Source organism: Mustela lutreola, chromosome 1, assembly GCF_030435805.1.
Source record: "Mustela lutreola isolate mMusLut2 chromosome 1, mMusLut2.pri, whole genome shotgun sequence".
Lineage (NCBI taxonomy): Eukaryota > Metazoa > Chordata > Mammalia > Carnivora > Mustelidae > Mustela > Mustela lutreola.
The window spans coordinates 259,104,952-259,124,187 of record NC_081290.1 but is presented as its reverse complement, the minus strand read 5'-3'; the positions used below and the strand labels follow the sequence as shown (position 1 = coordinate 259,124,187).

The window sequence follows — 19,236 nt, the reverse complement described above, 5'->3', positions numbered from 1 at the left end:
TAGACTCTCTTTTCTATTCATGAAGATATGATCATCACTTCTAGGTTTCGTTGGGCTAAACTTGCTTCAGTATTTATGTAATGTTTTAGCCAAGTCCTTGTTCTTTCTATCTTCTCCTGGAGTTTGTCTTTCTTTATAGCTTCTGCTTTTTATTTCTTATTCTCAGTCTTTGAACCAGAGATCTTACCCTTACTTTAATGATGTTCCAATGATCCTAGAGGTTTATTATTAAAAACTTAAGTATAATTACCAGTGAAAACAAATAGCTTAATTATTACTGTTTAATCTTTTTAAAACAGAGCTCTCCATGTAAAAGAACATGACTCAGTATAGAGAGGTTTTCTTCCCCATAAAGTTTTCAGAAGAGATGGGATAGTAGACAAACTATGTAAAAATACTAACTATAGAGGATTCTACTTTTGTGAAATAAACATTGAGAAATGAATATCAAAAGGGAGCTCTCCATTTTAATTGCTTAAACTATTAAGACCTTTTAGTTTGTCACATTAAAAAGTATAAATTTTTCATATATATAAATTTTTCACAATATATATATATATCCTGATTCAAATATATAAAATATTTGAATGTAATATATTGATCAAGCATTTGCATCTAAGGAGACCAAAATAGCTTTACCCACATTAAATGATACCTAGGGCAGTTTAAATTAGGTTGTGTATGACAAGTATTATTATTATTCCTGCTTTCAGACTTAAGAAAAAAAGAAAAAAAATAACAAGAAAAAGGAAAAAGAATCCAGCTACATTTTTTTAAGATTTATATTACTTGTTACTTTATAATGTAACAGTAGAATTTTGAAACATTTTTGGGTGCCTGGCTGGAGCATGAGACTCTGGTGGAGACTTTGGTGGAGCATGAGACTCTTGACGTTGGAGTTGTAAGTTTGAGCCCCACTTTGGGTATAGGGATTACTTAAAAATAAAATCTTTTAAAAAAGGGAAATATTTTACAGTTAGCTTGCTTTTGATGTTACTTATACATATAATGCTTTGTATATTTGATTTTGTTCCTAAGTTTTAGGATGTTTTCTGTTTCATCTTTTCCTATGGGGTCAAAAGTTAAGTGGTGCCTCAGTTACCACCATTTGGATTAAGCTTTTCTCAGTAGTAATAAAAATAAAAAATAATAATGCAAAAAAAAGGATCAGTTGTTAAGCAAACAATTATATACTGACATTTCTAAAGGTCTTTAGTTCTAGTTTTTGTTTGTTTTATTTATTAAATTCCATGTATTGTATTTTCCAAAACTAATTCTAAGATAAGACCTTACATTTTTGTATAGAGCTTTTTAGTTTGAGAAGACCGGCCATATATATTCAATTACTATATTGATATAGTCCATGAGCACATAAAATAGATTAGATAATGTTAATTCTCAGTATTTAAGTAGCCATAAAGTTGTACATATATCAGTTCAATTATTTTATGTTATTATTAAATACCAAATATTTAAGAGGCCCAAGGAACTGAATTCACAAAACACTTTTATTTTCAAAGACACACACACTATTATTTTTGTTGAGGGGGAAGGCAAGGCACAATAGAATTCCCAGCTTATTTCTACTTGTATAAATCAAGTTATTTAAATAAATGAATTGTGTATGCTGACCTGTTCTTCCAATGTGCTACTGGGATGTATGAAAAAAAGATGTGCATGGTGGTGGAAGTAGAAAGAGGCATAAAGCGTATTGGAAAACTACCAAATGTCCCCTGCAAATGGGCCCTATTCAGAATCAGTAAGCGTATGATGAGTGAAGTGGTTTTGAATATCGCCTTTAGATTCCATGCTGTTACAAGGCCAGCCCTGAACATGGCAACTCTTATTTCCACACACAGTACCTCTTCACTCTCAATTTAACCCCAAAATCTGATGAACCCATTACTCCATACTTGATTTCATGGAACAAGGAGTAGATATAGTTACAAATGATCAATCACAAGCCGTGAACCAAAGCAGCAAGGCATTAACAATTCACACCATTTCGGTCCACTTGCTCGAGCAGAAGATGTGCCAGCATATTTAATGCACAGCTACTTCGTTCAGTTTAAGAAAAGACATGACTCAGGATGCATTTTCAAAACAGAGGAGACCTAAGATTTCCTACTTTCTAAGCCCCAATGTCAATGTTCACCCACATATCAGCAATTAAAATAACCAGGTGTTCTGCAAAGGTCACAATGTCTAAATTAAATTTTACTCAGGTAAAAACAATATGACCTATGAAATTCTTCCCCCCAATGCATCCCTATTCTGTTTGATCCTATCATACAAATCAATGTCTCTTAGAGCAGTATTATAACACTGTAGACCCCACAGGCAATATGCCGTCAGTTTAATAGGATCACTGAAAAACTAAAGCAGCTGTGAAAGATTGCTCTAAGTATAGCAATCGTGTACTTGTCATTTTGTTCAGTGGAGGAAAAATCCAAATTTGGGTAGGCATCGGTATTTAAGAAAATGCCTGCTAAATCTTTTCACATAAGTACCTTAGGGACAGTAACATTTGACATATAGCACATAAACAAAAGTACACAGCAGCTGTTAGTTTAGTTTTGTTTGAATAAAAATATACTGATAGAAATCAAGCAATACTGGAGACAGTATGCTTTACCTCATTCAATCTTCCCAGCAGACTATGCTTTTGAGTGGCATCTGCTGGTTGTTCAGGGACCACGAGCTTTCCAACTATGGATAAAGAGCATTAAAAAACACACATACCTTGGCACTAACTCATACTACCTCCAGGCATACTTCCTGGATGGGAAGTAGTCAAGTCTTAGTATCTTTAAAGAGCTCACTTTGTTTCCTCCAAAAAAGACTTTTTAGGTAAACTTTGTTTAAAAATAAATTCCAACTAAATGGGAGAATTTCCAAATGATGTCCTGCTAAACAATAATTGAGTATTTTTGAGACTGAGATCTGAAACTTGCTGCCAGAGAACATGTAGAAGTTTCTTTATAGGTAATTATGCTCTGGACAGTGCTCTTTTTTCCCACAGTCTTATGTACTCAGACTGAAATGTGAAGATTACTGTATTATGTAAATTACGACTCGGGATATTTAATTGGCATGAATTTTAATTTTTAATTCACAGTAGGTTATTAAAGCCTTTGATTATTTCCAGTGCATTTTGAAAACATATTAATTTAAAAAAATCCTCTTTTTAGCTTTCCATAGCAGATTCAAACGAGTAAGCAAAGTATCTCTTTTAATGTAAGATGTTACTTTTGGAAAAAGACTTATATTCTCTAGGTATAGAATTTGACAGGCACTCCAGTCAAAGTTCCATTAGCTTTGTGGTTTCTTTTTAGGGAGATATTTGCCTCCTTATCAAAAATTCTTGTACTGCTCCCATCATGAATCCAAATCAGTTCAAACTTCTTATTAGTAATGAAGTGCTTGAAGGCTGAACAGCTTCCTTTTTTATGAATAGCTTTTGAACTTATTGTCTTTGGTGTTCTTAGAGGGTATCATTTTTAGTATTTACAGTGGCTATTTTGACCTTAACCTAGTATTTTTGCTTTGTTACATAGGTTTTATTTTGTGCCTTTTCCTATAGTAGCATGATTTATGACAGGGTAGGATAGAGCACATGAGGCTTTTCCAAGACTTTTTAAGTACCCACCTCTGGCCTTCTGGCTTGTTAATGCTTCATTGCCAAAATGTATCATTTTCTTTTATAATTTCCTTCTTAGTTTTTAAGATCTTTTATAAGGAGAATTAAGACAAAACAGTTGTACATATTCTAAATGTGCTTCAAAATTCTAGCCTATAAATAGTTATTAAATTTTGATCAAATTTTCATTTGATCACAGAAAGTTACAGATTCTAAGTGTGCATAGTCTTTGTGCATAAGTTGAACTCATGGTCTTAAAATTTGCCTAAAAGACTGTCTGCAGCTTATCCAAAGTATTTTTAATTTGTCTGGTAGACATTTATTGAGCACTGCTTTTACAAACCAAAACCCACTATGGTCTCAAAACCTTAAAGCATTTGTGATTTACTGGAGGATGGAAATGGGTGTGGAAAAGATAAGAATTAATTCAAATCAGTAAAGGGGAAATAAAATTACAAACAATGCTCTGGGAAGCATAGAAGGGGAACAGCTCCATTCTGTCTGAGTAACATGGGATATTTTGCCACAGAACATAACATTTGATACAAACCTTGAAGGACAAGAATATATTCGCAGATGGAAAAAAGGAGAAACAAATGCAAGGAAATGGAACAGCATGAGTGAGAAAAGTATCTATTGATAGTTATGAATCTGATATAGCTATTACTTTCAATCATAAGATCTGTTTACCCATGATGCTCAATACTAACTCTACCCGGGAAATTACTCCTTTCAGTTAAATGATCTATTTACTCAGCATCCTCAGTCCTCAGTCCAAACGCGTTGAAACTATTGGGTTCATTTAAAGTTACCCTGTAGTCATAACTTGAGAATAAACAAAATGGATAAAAAGCTATTCTCCAGTGGTGATAATGATCCCAATGGAATGATCACATTGGACTCATCTATGTATATTGATAAATTTAATGAATGAGTAATTTCCAAACCACTTATCTAATAAAAATTTTGAGGCCCTATTTAATGAAAATACTGAAATTACAGAAAAGCAAAGCTCTGGTTGCTATTATGTAAATAAGAGCAAATAGGTAGAACACCTGTAATAAAGGCCTCAAACTTCAGAAGAAATGCTATGTGTACCTGTGCACACCAGTTTTAAAGGAATGTAGAATTATAGGAGCCAGCTAACCTTACTGAGTGAGGCAATATCTCTGAGTAGCAGTTTAAAGGAGAAACTCGTGGTTTATCCACGAAATAATACCCTGGTGTTCATTCACTGGGAAAGAAATTTTTTTTTTTCTTTGAGTGACTCTCATGGGCCTTGTTAGCTCATAGCAACATCTAGGTTTATGCTCTTTCCATGGTTAAAAAGTGTCTATTGTCCTTTCTAAATAATTGCCTTTGGTTTTTGCACATCTTTATGCAATAATCTTTAATGCACTTAGCTCCAGAAACAGAGTAAAAAAGAACTCTACATAAAAGAAAAAGGTTTGTTAAGGACACTTATGAATTGTCTTGGGTATAGAACATTACAAATATCCACTAAAATGCTTAAAAAGTAATTCATACTCATGTTAAAAATCTACGGTTGGGGTTGAAAAGTCAATTGACTTATTTTTAACCAATTATTCTATTATATTTCAAAACTGTCATTTTAAGTCAATCCTTTTAATGGAGTGTTCTCTAATTGTAACTGATTAATAAATTTTATTTTTTAAAATATATTAGACTTATTTATACTTCCTTTCGAAGTATTTAGGGCGTATCATTTTCTTCTGTTTTCTGTACCTTCCTAGTTAGTGGAAACATTGTTTGTTCTTGGAGTGTGCTTTGTCTTCCTTTTCAAGAAGATCATCAAAGTTACTAGTTTGCAGCTCCCAAAAAGAAAAGAGCCTTCTAATCCCTGATTCAGAGGCTAACCTTTATTAGCGCTCTTGTGGTTATAATGAGGACCCTGCTTCCAGCAGGGAGATTCTAGAATACTGAACAGATTATTCAACAAGTTCAGAGCAGATTCTGAGGTCCCTTATAAAACCTGCTTGTGAATACTGCTTTCTTTGCTTTGCTATTTCTGGTTTCCATAGTATTCCTAATTACATAAATCATGTGGAGCATGGGAGCTATTTTCCATCCTATATCAGTTCTGACACTGCTTGCATTTTGATATAATTTGTATTTTTTCCTAAGCTATATATAAGTTTTTTTCTTAAATTCTTATTTAAGGGGACATAAGCTCTGCAAAAAGTAGAACTTGTATTAGAAGATCTATGAAATCATACCTTGGAATTCCTTAGACTGAAATAAAGAATTTGAAAGTTACTTTGTGGCAAGCAAGGATGAATAAGGTTATAGAACTAGAGAATCTGAGAATGTGTTCTCAGGTTTAAATTCAAGATTAAATTTAGGAAGTAGATCATTCAAGTTTATTACCCACTTCCCAATTTACTTAAAATTATTTCAACTTATTAGCTATTTATGTAATGCCTTTCCATGTTCAAAAACTGTAATAGGTTCAATGAGTGTACCAAATTAAAAGTTTACAAATTAAAACCCAATACACAGTAATGTATGAATGTTACAGCAGTTAAGTAAAAGCACTGATGATTCTTAAGCTAGTTTTCTTTAGGAAAAATTAAAATCAAGATTGGTTTATATCATACTTTTTTAAAAGATTGAAGAGTTACAATTCTAAAAATAAGTTTTTTTCTTTTTCTTTCTTTTATAGTATATGTGATCTTATATTTTAAAAAGTTTGTGGTATTTGTTATGATAAAACTTAGTAGAGAGAAGTAATTGCTCCAATATAAACATGGTTTTGTTATGAGAATTTTAGAAATTAATTTCTGAGGCTGGATGAATGAATTTCACGAACACATCTAAAGATGTCTCAGTAGTCATTGGGTCATAATTTTCTTTTAACTTTATAGGAGATTCAGAGAAGCTTAAGTTCTATTTCTAACTTTCTCCTTAGTGTTGAATATATTAGAAAGAATTTAAATTGTGCTATGGTAGAGAGTTACAGAACTTAGTGCCATAAAATGCATAACTTTTTTACTAGGAGCAAAATTCAGCAGAATACCAGTAGTAAAGGCCATTTGCATAACTCAGCCGCTCAGCAGCTCAGCTGAAGCTAATTGTAATTCAATTTCCAGATTGCTACGCTAGGCCTCTCTGCATAAAATATGCCACATATAACATAACCAATGGCATGGAGCTAGGAGCTATTTTCTTTGCTGGTGATCTATTTAATTTCTTTTCTATTAGAAATATGTATCAGAATCAGGTAGCCAAGCCATATAGTTATTTTGTATGTTTATATTGTGTCGCACGTGTATACTTAAGACCAAGTTAAAAAATGAAATCCTTTCATTTTCCCGGGTTCCCAAATGTGCCTAAGATTTCTTTTTATTTTTCATTTCTGGCATTTCTGAGGGAAATTAAATCTTAAAAAAATGATAGCTAGCTGCCATGTTATTTGACTATTTTACACTAGAAAGACTTTATAAGCTAATCGTGTGAAAAAGTGTATAAACATGTCTGTCAAGTCCAGTATAGATGTTGCAATACAGGCCAACAAGTAAATATCTTCTAAATGTTTACAAAACGGGTGCTGAAATAACATTCCTAAATCTTTAGCTTATATCTCAAAACTTAAAAACAAAAAGGTGCGATAAAATGCTTGCTTAAGATTCCCTTTATTTTTAAACAGCGGTACCACCCTGTTTTTATGGGTTATTTAAGCAATGGCAGTGAAAAGACTTGAATAGGATGGCTTATAAAGGTGTGGATTATATTTTATGAATAATTTCCAGATGTGATATTTTAGATATATAGACTCCTCTATGGGAAGCTATATACAGAAACAACATGGATCTTACAATTTTATCAGGACAATGCAAGTAGATTTCAGCAAGGTTGGTTCCAACTCATCTGTGATAAATGAGAAGATAAGGCAATCAGTGCACACCATGACACTCTGTGCAGCTAGTTAGGCACACTTCAGAACTATTCAGGTGTGCTCACAAAGCTTATGAGTCTTGCATGGGGGGTATCTCAATATAAATACATCCTTCATGGTGGCCACTAGTAATGCAGGAATTGCCTCTGTAAGACTTAACCCAGGTCAGATATAAATAATAGATGTTAAGAGTTAGTTCTGGTATTGGGACTGTGTTCCAGGCAGTGCATTTTCAGTTGGGTCAAAAGAATTTATTTTCCCTTATTTTCTTGTATAGTTCCTCTGCTTGAAAAATGCCTGCAAAATTCCATCACACCTTTGCGGGGACCAGTTTGGGTCTCTAAGGGAGAAGGTTTCAGCCCCTCAGGATCTAAGATGTACATCCAAGGAGTTCTTTTGGCCTTGTACCAACGACTAAAGTCTGCAAAAAAATATTATACACAGGTGAGTCATCCCTCTTTAAAAATTGCTTTATTATGTGTTTTAAAATGTACTTGGTTATATAGAGGTGATGATTGGCATTGTGTCATAAAAAAACTGTGACATGTATTTTGTGAACTCAGTGCCCGTTAGGGAGCCAAAATGCTGCTTCTGTAATCTCAAAGCCAGCAATAATGGGGCTAATTGTATCTGTCTTTTGGTATGGGATGTCATATGTCTCATCTTTTCTTGCTGCATACTGTGCAAAGCGAAGGCAAGTCCTTATGTGGAATTCCTATAGACAGTTACTTTAAGCAAGAAAATGAATAGCTCCTAAATCATTTGAAGGTTTAAATGCTCAGCCTTTTTTTCTTTTTTAGTATGAAATCAGAATTGCTATTGTAGAAGGTAGGCTAAAATGTAAATCAGTCACATTCTGGGAAATGAAATTGTGAATTAACTTCTTGTCAAGACTAACTCACTTCATTTATGCTTATTTAACTTGTATGTTTAGAAAGTAATCAGGTTAAGTTTGTGTCTTTTAATTTTTAAGTATCCTTTCCATAACTGTGAGATGTGTGTATGTGTAAAGATTTTGATATTTTTATAAGGACATATAGGGACTTTGATTTATCTTAAAGTGGAACTAAAATTACAAAGCAGAATGATTGATGGCCATTTATAAAATAAAAACAGTTGCCACATTTTTAGAATCCCCTTTGCACTTGGTTTTAAGAAGTTAAACATATATTTTACCATGTTAAATAAAGTCTAGGTTTTACATTTCTAATAATGAGGTTCCAATTTAGGACGGGGCTCATTATTTCAGGCCACAGGCCACTGAAAAATGGATATTTTGAAAACATCACGCTATTATTCTCTGTGTGCTGGGGGAGGGGAGAGAGGAATGGGATGTGGTCTCAGTGTTCATACAGCACCTCCTGCTGTCTTTTTGGAAAAGGACAATTTGTATTGACGAGAAGAAATTCTTGAACTAAGGTGTCCAGAACTAGCAAGAAATATCTTCCCATGAGAAACTTTTATTCTCAAAATGTGATTATTTCCTTAGTTAATTAATCTCAGTGGATCCAGAAGTGGGATTAATAATTATCGTAGATAAAGCTACTTATAAAGATAAATATGAAAAATAAAAATTCAAACTTCTTTTTAAATTTTTTCCCCAGTATCATATATAAAATCTGGTATAAATATTACAAAATTTATTATTATTTTGGTGAAATTATTCAAATTGAAATATTAGTTAACTTTTAAGATACAAGGATATCATAAAATAGATGACCAATTTTATTATAATCATTTATTTGGTATTAAATTGTTTGATTCTACTTATTAGTTTAAAATTTTTTGATGTTTAAAAAAGAGATCATTCTGCAGTACAAGAAAAGCACTGTTTAAATCAAATCTTAAAAAACTTAAACATTTTAAAAATTTTATTAAAAGTGAGGATGTTAGAGATAAGAAACTGCTCAGAAAGTAATTAAGGCTTGTTTTTTATTCCATTGTCCTAAACATGTAAAATTGAGCAGTTGAACTAGATTGAAAAGAGTTCCGTATATTGTGAAAAAAGAAAGTATTTCAAGAGCTACTGCTTTGATTTTAAAGGTTTCTTTAGGACTCAGAATTGATGAAAAGTACATTTGAGCAAAATATGAACAAAATTAACATTTTTAGCATCTTTGAAGTTGTCTATATCATTCACACTATGCCAGATTTGGGAATGTTTAAAAACCTAGGCTCTTTGCCATTCCTAACTAAACCTTTTACTTTTGCTAAATTGTAATAATAAACATTTGCACTCAACAGTTTTAATATGATACTTTTTTAGGTTTATTTAAAATATAAAAATGAAGAAAAAGAAATAGAAATTTACCTGTTATGCATTTCCATGCAAATTTCTATTTCTTTTAGATATGCTCAATTCTATGTATTCTTGAGTCTCTTTTGTATTGTTATATCATGATTTCATTTAAAATTATTTGCAATGTTTAGAAAAGTCACTGTAGCTGTACCATTGTCAGGTCATCAGTAGCTAAGTGTTAAGCCTGGCAATTATTTTAACATGAGTAGGACTTGTTAGCAAATATCCTTCTTAGCATTAATGAACTTTATTTGAACTGCATTTACTTCATTTGACCTTAGAGATAGGCTTTTCTATTTAGTTTTATATAAGATCATGTTGAGGAATCAGGTAAAATGGAGATGGGTAATGATTCCTACTTCCTTAACAAATCTAAGCTTATAAATTATAGAATTAGATGAACTCTTGATATTATTTCCATTGATTTCTCTTCTGAGATTATATATAAAAACATTAATATTGTTTTGCTGGGATTCTGTCAAAGAAAATTTCTTTCCATCTTTAAATTGGATGTCTTGGGATTCCCAAAGGGCATTTCCTTTAAATAAACTGATAAAATACCACTAAAAGGAAAGTCAGAACTACTGGTTTTATGTTTATAGACTTACTCATTTTTCAATTTCTAACTCTAACTTGGCTATTATAGCATGCAACCGAATTAAGCCCACTACATTAGTGTTGTCTTAAATGTATACTGATTCATGTATATAAAATGAGATATTATATTTAGGACAGCATAAAGTTACTTAGTCTTACATTTATCACATTTATTTCCTTAAAAGTGAAACATCTTAGAAATTGCTCAGAGCTAAGCAGAATCTATTTAATTGGTAATCTTTGAAGTAGCATAAACGCATTCCTATGAAATGCAGTTAACACTTTCAGCGACAGGGACTGTTCCATCTCATTAGCATTCTTGTTAAGTAGTGGTGCTGTTGGTGGGGGTGTTGAAGTAGGAATGCCATTGTGTCGAGTTCCAGTGTTTGGGGACAAACACTGCTGTGGAAGGAACGTGTGAAAAGGCCACAGTCCTGTCAGTGAATGAGGAAGGCTGTGCTTTCTGTGTGCTTCAAGCAGGGAAGCTGTCATTCATAGGCCTAACATGGCTAAACAGAGGCCAAAACACAAGCCTGCACTACCTTTTAAAATGATATTAGTGATTTTTAAACATGATCGTCTTTATGTATGATCCTACATAGAGCTTTTCGTTGCTGTCAGTAAACAAAATCTATGTCAGTCTCTTCAGAAACACTGTAGAGATACATAAAAGTCCATGGAACTGTGCCAGGAGGCTCTACAAATAATGATTTGGAATGACTGATCTTAAGTAGGAACGTGATCTTTAGGAAATGTCTATTGCTGGAAATGTCTTCTCAATTTTGATACTACTTTGAATTTTTTTCCTCCAGCCAACAAAATTCCTGTATACGTTTAAATAATGAGTGCATTGCAGTCTTCTTTGAAAATAGTTTCTAAAAGAACTCATAAACATACAGCTTTAATCATTTAAAGTGGTTCACAGGATGGTTTAACAGTTGTTATTGATTGCATAGCCATTTTTTAAATTCAGAGAGAAACAAAGGAGATGAGTATCCAACTGTAATATCTTAACAACCACCATCTTAATTATGAAGAATATCACAGTCTCTGTGAAATTTAAGATATGAAAAAATGTGAAGGAAATTTTTAATTTTATTCCTAACTTTCAGCACTTTGGAAAGAAATGATCATCTTGGAAATTTAGTTTTAGCTTGTTGATTACTTAAAAACAAGAAATAAGAAAAATACACCCAAATATTTCTTGAACTCTTGGAGCATTTTCTAAACTTAAAAAAAAAAAAAAACACTGACAATTTCTACTTATGTCTAAAGCTGCAGGGAAGTGTTTTATTTCTGTAATTTTAATTTTGAAATATGTACTTGGGCTATTTGTAATAGACCCTTACTTAATGAAGTTTGTTGAAAACTATAATTTTCTGCCTGAGTGATTCAAGTTTTTTTGGTATATAGTTCTTTTTATTTATTAATTTAAGTAAGGTACTTTTTAAAAATGCTATTATCTGCTACTTCTAAATGTTCTATATTTGATGTGTTAGGTTTAAGAATCTCAGAAACTAAATCTCTATTTCAAAAATTAGGTTTCACTTTTTAAACTAGAATTGTACTATGACTTTATTGTACTATAACTTTATGTAATTAGGTGAGGAAATGAACTTCCAACTTCAGCATGTATTGGTTTTGCAGTTGAAAACTGAAATCTATTTTATTATTACATTGAACTAATCTTTATGTAAGCTCTAGATTTTAAAAATTTTTTCTAAGTTAATGTTGGTTCACTTTATCCACGCTCTTAATAAGTTTGATACTTAGATAGCAAACCAATAATAATAATAATATAGTTTTATCAGAAAAGATTCAGTTCAAAGTATGCTTGAATTACATTTAGTGCTGACAGAATATGTCACTTGCAGAAAGTATTCTTAAAGGAATGTTAATATTTTAATTTTCCATAAAAGAAGTATTGGAAGTTTATTTTTTATATCTTATATATTAAGTCAAAGTCATTTATGAGTCTTAACACAATTGAAGAAGTAACTATTTCTATTTCATTTTTTATATATACTTTATTTTTGATAAGCCAGCTACTTTTCCTCCCCACTTTATTGAGATATAATTGACATATAACATTATGTAAGTTTAACGTGTATAACATGATGCTTGGATACACTTAAATATTATAAAATGTTTACCATACTAGGGTTAGTTGATACCTCTATCATCTCACATAATTGTCATTTCTCTTTTGTGGTGAGAACATTGAAGATCTATTCGCTTAACAAATTTCAAGTATGTAATATAGTATTGTTAACTGTACTCACTTTCTGTACATTAGATCCCCAGATATATATACATTAAAAAATTGTGCTATTTCCTTGATTTAACCTTCATGAGGCAATACCCAAAATAGTTCAGTTTTGAACTTCTTGATGTCTTTTGAAAGCTTGGAACGAAATTTATAACATATAAATATAACTTACTATTAAACACATTAGAATTGTGTTGCAGATATTTCAAGTAGTTTGAAAACTACTTCTGAAGGTTCTGATAGGTAATGTTTTAGAATTTTATGTTGCTTGTAGATTTGAATGATGGATGATTTTTTTTCTTTCCCTGAAACCAAGCTGCATTCTAGTTACTTGAAGTATTTTAAGAACCTTAAACTTGTGTCTTTTTCTAAGTGTCATGCTTTGAGCAGGCCTAACATCAGTTAAATGAAGTGAAAATTGCATTCTTGTCTTGATAGAGATGAAAATGGATTTCTGGTCATGAAATAGATGTAGTTGTCACTTTTTAAAAAAGGTGTCAGCAGTTTGCTTCAGTGAGTAAGGTGCCAATTCAGTATGGCAGTAAACTTGTGATCTGAGCAATCAATAAAATGCTTCAATAACTTCTGCTTCATTACACTTATAATAAGAGGCTATAGATCCATGGCACATAAAATGTTGATAAAGAGGATATGTGGGGACTGACTGTGACAATTTTTTTGAAAGTACAGTAAGTGCAATATTGCCATCTAGAGTTTGTGCATAGGTAATTATTACAGAGAGGGACAAAACCACGATGGGATAAAACAGGAAATGATATTGAAATACTGTTTATTTTCCATCATTTATCCATGACACTAATGGAACATTTCATTTGACTTGTCATAAAGCTGTTTAGGTCAGGAGAAAAACTTTCCAATCTGTATTTTTCTCTAATTCTCTTAGAATTATACTACCAAATGTCAAATATGTGTCTCTGGCTCAAATTTGAACTTTTTACCATGAAAACTATTTATTAAATAACTCACTTTCAAAAAATGATTATACTTAGAGGTTTTCCTTTTTTCTGGTAATTCAGTTATATAAAAACAGAGTTTTATGGACATCTCATTTGGGTATCTTTCAATTCAAAATATTATCTTAATTAATATTTAATATCCCTTCAAGAAATAAACATCAAATAAGAGCTTTGACTTTAAAAATGGTATTTTGAAATGATTATATAGGGAGATAGACTTTCCTGCTTATGTGATTATGAACATTTTAATGAAGAGTAAGTTCCATTTGGAGATTGAAAATATGTCTTCGTCTTCAAATCACTAAAACACTTTAATCATCTAAAAACACTTCAAAAAGTATGTTATCACTTTTTTGATTAATTAAAAGATTTTTTTAACTTTTTACTATCTTTTTAATGAATTACTATGGAAAATACATTTCAAACAAAGCATTACTGAGCTTTTTCTCCCTCTGAACTTGTGACTAAAAATGCAAATTGCAAAATAGAAAATTTTTAAAAGTCTGCATTTACTGCATTTCTTAACATAAAGTAAACTTAATATGGATATAGATGAGTTACTAAAGAAAGTTAAATAATCTGGAAAGGTTATTACCTTTATTCTTCCATTTATGTATTTTACAATTTGTATAGATAGCTTTTATAAGCTCATAGACCTCAGCCTTCAGATTTTCCTGAGAATGATTTCCTGAGAATGATAATTTGGCATTAATGTAATAATGCATTTTTCCCTAATATCACACTGGTTAGATACTTTTTGTTCTCATACATCTATGTATGAATTCTTTCTATAATTTTAAAAAATGGAAATGGTTCAACATTAATTTATTTTCCTTTTTGGATCTCAGTTTTATTTTTAAACATCCTAATATTATATTTTCTTTACTTATATTTAATTTAAGATGAGGGGCTCTTATTTTGAAATTTTTAATCATACTGAGTGGAAAATGTTGCATTTTAAAACCTCCAAAGAAGTATAAAATTGTTCTGGTAAAGTAAGTGAAAGTAGGCCTGACAAATTTTCTTTAAATTACTCAACCACCTACAGGTATTATTGCCTATGACTCTTTTGAAATGAGAATAAATTTTATAGAGTTACAGCAGCAAAGTGAAAGAGTGTGTTTGATAGATTCCCTGAACAGTTTCAACACCCACAGGTATTATTTGTAAGAAAACAATCATGCCGAGTCTTCAGCTGGTTAGAGAGGGCACAGCATTCTATCTTCACCTGACATCCTATCTGTTCCGTCAACATCCTGGGCCCCCTGCCTGCTGCCCCCTCCTCCCAGAACAATAACGTTCACTGAGATGTTTGTGTGAATGGACAAGAATATGAAATTTTCTTTTTCCCTTGGAGAACTAAAGCAGTATTGAAGGCATATTCCTAAGGGGAGGAAAACCAACTGTCTTGAGGATTGACTAGCATTTTCTATTTTCTATTCAAATTGATCAGTGTTGTCAATGATTGTTAGTTAAGATCTTTGATTATTAAGTCTGACTACTGATTGATGAAAGGGAGATTCTTAGAGTTAATGTTTTAGAAATCGTTGGCTTGCTTTATTTTATTAAGAGGCATATAGTGGTTTTCTCTCACCTGTTGTTCATAGCATTAGCTTGAATAAATGTTAAATAAAACAATAAATTGCTGATTTTAAATATTATAACTCATTATTTGCCAATATTTTATATATATAACAAAGATGCAAAGAATTATAACATTAATTTTTCACTGTCTCAAATATTTTCAAAGTAATTATGTCAGAAAATCAATTTTACATAATTTCCAAAAAACAACCAACATCCAGTTACATTTTTAAAAGGTTTCAAGTTCCTAAATAAAGCGAATTATATACATGGATAAAAGATATGCGAAGAATCTACTTATTAACACTTCCTATTCACTGGGAAGTAATTATTGAATGTTTCAGAAAAGAGAATGATGGCATAAGTAAAAGGTACTGGACAGATCTTAGTCTGCAGCCTCGGCAAGCCACAAGTGACTTACATCTTCTAGAGCTGTACTGCCCAATACACTGTTAAAATCCCTTGTGGTTCTTCAGTTTAAATTAATTATAATTAAATAAAATAAAAGAACTTAATTCCTCGGTCTCAATGTCCACATTTCAAGTGCTTAATAGCCATATCATCATTGAAAATTCTAAGGGATAGTGCTGTTCTAATAGGAAGAAATTTAGTCTGGATACCCTAGTTATACTTCTGACATTTAATTTTACATTCAGTGACTAACAAAATAAAGAGTCTCTTTTAGTATCTGGGTTTAAATTGGTGTTGGGTAGATAAGGTACTCTGGTCTTCATAAAACAAAATTCCATATATATATTACATAAAATATATATTATATATATATCACATATATATATCCATATAAATCACATAAGTCATTAGTCATAAGTGACATAAGTCACAACCTATTGGCCATCTAACCACCAAATGGATAACCTTTAGGACTTTCAGTGTATATCACTATATGGAATAAATAAATAAACTATAAATAAACTATATAGAATGGTGTCTTTAGGGACCATGATTGTTGTAGTCACTGAATTAACCTTACCTTTTTTGGTGAAAAAAGATCTCCCCACTCTGTGAAAAAAAGATTAGAGGGACAAAGAAGATGAAGTGTTGAATAGTCCTTTATGTGTTGTTCCATTTGTGCATTAACCAGGATTGATGATATAGCACAACCATCCAAGACCTTGCCCTTGGAAAGTTTCCATTCTTGTTATGTACATAGAACATAGGCACATGAAACTCTTAGGAAACACGCTTATCAATATGTAGTTAAGTAGTAAAAATATGTATGGAGTATAGATTCTATGTTGTAGGGGAACTTAAGTAAAAAAGATTATTAAAAATAGAATGAAAGCATTTCAAGGTTGAAGTGAAATTTAGAGGCGATCTAATCCAGTCCTCTCAATTTACAGATAATGGGAGTAACAACAACAATAATAATTGCCTCATTGCATTGTTATAAGGATTAAATAGTTAATGTATATAAAATTCTTAACATGGTACCTGAGACATAGTAAGTGGTCAGTAGGTTGTAGCTATCCTCATCATCTTTGTTATTAATTTTTTTCAACTTCATTGAGGTCTAACTGATAAAATTGTAAGATATTTAAAGTGTACATCATGATGATTTGACAGAAGTTTACACTGTAAAAAGATTCCTACTATTTAGATAATTAACGCATATATTACCTCATATATTTTTTTGATGAGAACATTTAAGTTCTACTCTTTTAGCAAAAGTTCAATGATATGATACAATATTACCATCCATAATCATGTCATACCTTAGATCCTTGGACTTCATTCATCATATAGCTGAAAGTTGGTACTCTCTTACCAACCTCTTCCTATGTTCCACACTTGCAGTCCCTAGGAACCACTTTTTCACTCTGTTTCTATGAGTTTGACATTTTTTTGATTCTGCATATAAGTGATACCTTTATTATTAATATAATAGATAAGTCAGTTGAGATACTTGTCTAAGATGAGACAGCAGGGCGAGGTTATAAAGGGACTGAGCTCATCTTTGCTATTAGAGTAAGCAAGGTATGCTTTATTAACTGAAGTATGAGGAGGGCTTTTAAAAAAGAGATTCATATAGGCCATGGTATCAAGTTAGGAGTGAGTAAGACTTATTTTCAAGCAAGTTATACTTAACACAAAAAAGGTTATCGGTGATCTTTGCAAATGATGAAACCTTAGAGTGAACAGGGTTAAGGAAAGAATTGCTGCTGAGGAAATAAGGGCAGTGGGTTTCGGTGAGACATCTCATAGGTTGCGAGTGTCTCCTATTTTTTTTTTTTTTTGAGGGTTACAGTACGAGAATGAAGAAATGTCAAAAGAGGATTTAAAAACCATGAGAGACTATGGACTCTGAAAAACAATCTGAGGGTTTTGAAGGGGCGGGGGGTGGGAGGTTGGGATACCAGGTGGTGGGTATTATAGAGGGCACGGATTGCATGGAGCACTGGGTGTGGTGCAAAAATAATAAATACTGTTATGCTGAAAATAAATAAAAAATAAATTAAACAAAACAAAACAAAACAAAAAACCCCACTGGATATATTTTATATGATTACATTTAAGATTAACTCAGTATAACCCCTTATGACGTGTGTTCTATTTTTTATGATAATTACAAAAAAATTTTTTAAGACTTTATTTATTTATTTGACAGAGATCACAAGTAGGCAGAGAAGCAGGCAGAGAGAGAGGAAGGGAAGCATGCTCCCTGCTGAGCAGAGTGCCCAATGTGGGGCTCCATCCCAGGTCCCTGAGATCATGACCTGAGCCGAAGGCAGAGGCTTTAACCCACTCAGCCACCCAGGTGCCCTGATAATTACAAAATTTATAAAAATATTAATTCATAACCCATATAGGGCACATGGTCTGGTAATGGGACAAAAGTTTTATAACTATCTTTTTTGGTCAGTTCTGTCACGCTATCTTTTTGGCTGTATGTATAACTTTACTTGGAAGTAAGGAAAATAGCTAAATTTGTGGCCCATTTTGAATGTGAGACTGAGGCTAATGGCTTTCTTCAACCTCAGAATTGGAGCATCCAAGATCCTGAAGTTGTTGAGGAGTATGGATAGGGAATGAAAGTCACAGAATTTGAAAAACATATGTTGGAGTTTACTCTAGGAAAGAGATACATGTATCAAGTAAGCAAATTTACACAAACACCATACAAGATATGTAAAGAAGCATTTTTAAAATTTTGTCTAAATCTGATTTGACTTTTCACAGAAGGTGCCATTCATAATACCAGGGAAAGTAAAAACTAAATTTGATTAAGGCCAAATAATTTAACCAATCTTTTAGGTAACACAGCATTTTGGATAAAGAAGCTTAGATGCTCATGTTTCTGCCCTCTGTGTTTCCTCCAAGAAGGCATCTGGATTTATAGGGGGAAGAGGAGGTTCAGTCAACTGGAGTTGTTCCTCTGCAGATGCACAAAAAGAAGGAGGAGAAGTTTTTTGTGTTTTTTTTTTTTTTTTTTTAAGATTTTATTTAGGTATTTGAGAGAGAGAAGGGGGAGAAGTGGAGGGAGAAGGAGAAGCAGACCCCCTGCTGAGCAGAAAGCCTGCCATGGGGCTCAAACCAAAGGCAGATGCTTAACGAACTGCGCCATCCAGGCACCCCAAGATGAGTAGTTTATTTATTTATTTATTTAATAAACATATAATGTATTTTTATCCAAGATGAGTAGTTTTAAGGAATAAGTGACTAAATTCTCAACTTCCAAGTGTACTTTTTACTAAAGTTATTCTGTCTGTGAATGTGCCTGCAGTGGAGGTATATGCCGCTTCTTGTTTCCCATCTTCTATTCTTCTTAGGCAAAGCACATGTTTCCCTCATCTCAAATCTACTGCAGTGCTTCACCCTAGAATAGAAAAACCTGTAGGACATCAGACAAAGGGACACTTTGAAAGATTGGTGCCATAAACTTCTTGCAGAAGCGCTGAACCTTTCCTTCTTGTTTTTTAGGTGTTTCTGTTAAGA

At 32.2% G+C, this 19,236-nt stretch overlaps 1 protein-coding gene across 5 annotated transcripts in view; it reads left to right on the top strand.

Moving 5' to 3' along the window:
• The window catches only part of DCDC1 (doublecortin domain containing 1), a 439,498-nt gene that overhangs the window by 87,755 nt on the left and 332,507 nt on the right, over nucleotides 1-19,236 (top strand). For all 5 annotated transcript variants that reach the window (XM_059138743.1, XM_059138722.1, XM_059138732.1 and 2 more), the window contains one exon: nucleotides 7,834-8,000. In XM_059138743.1, coding sequence (XP_058994726.1) covers nucleotides 7,834-8,000 — 167 coding nt within the window. The remainder of the gene's footprint in view (nucleotides 1-7,833; nucleotides 8,001-19,236) is intronic.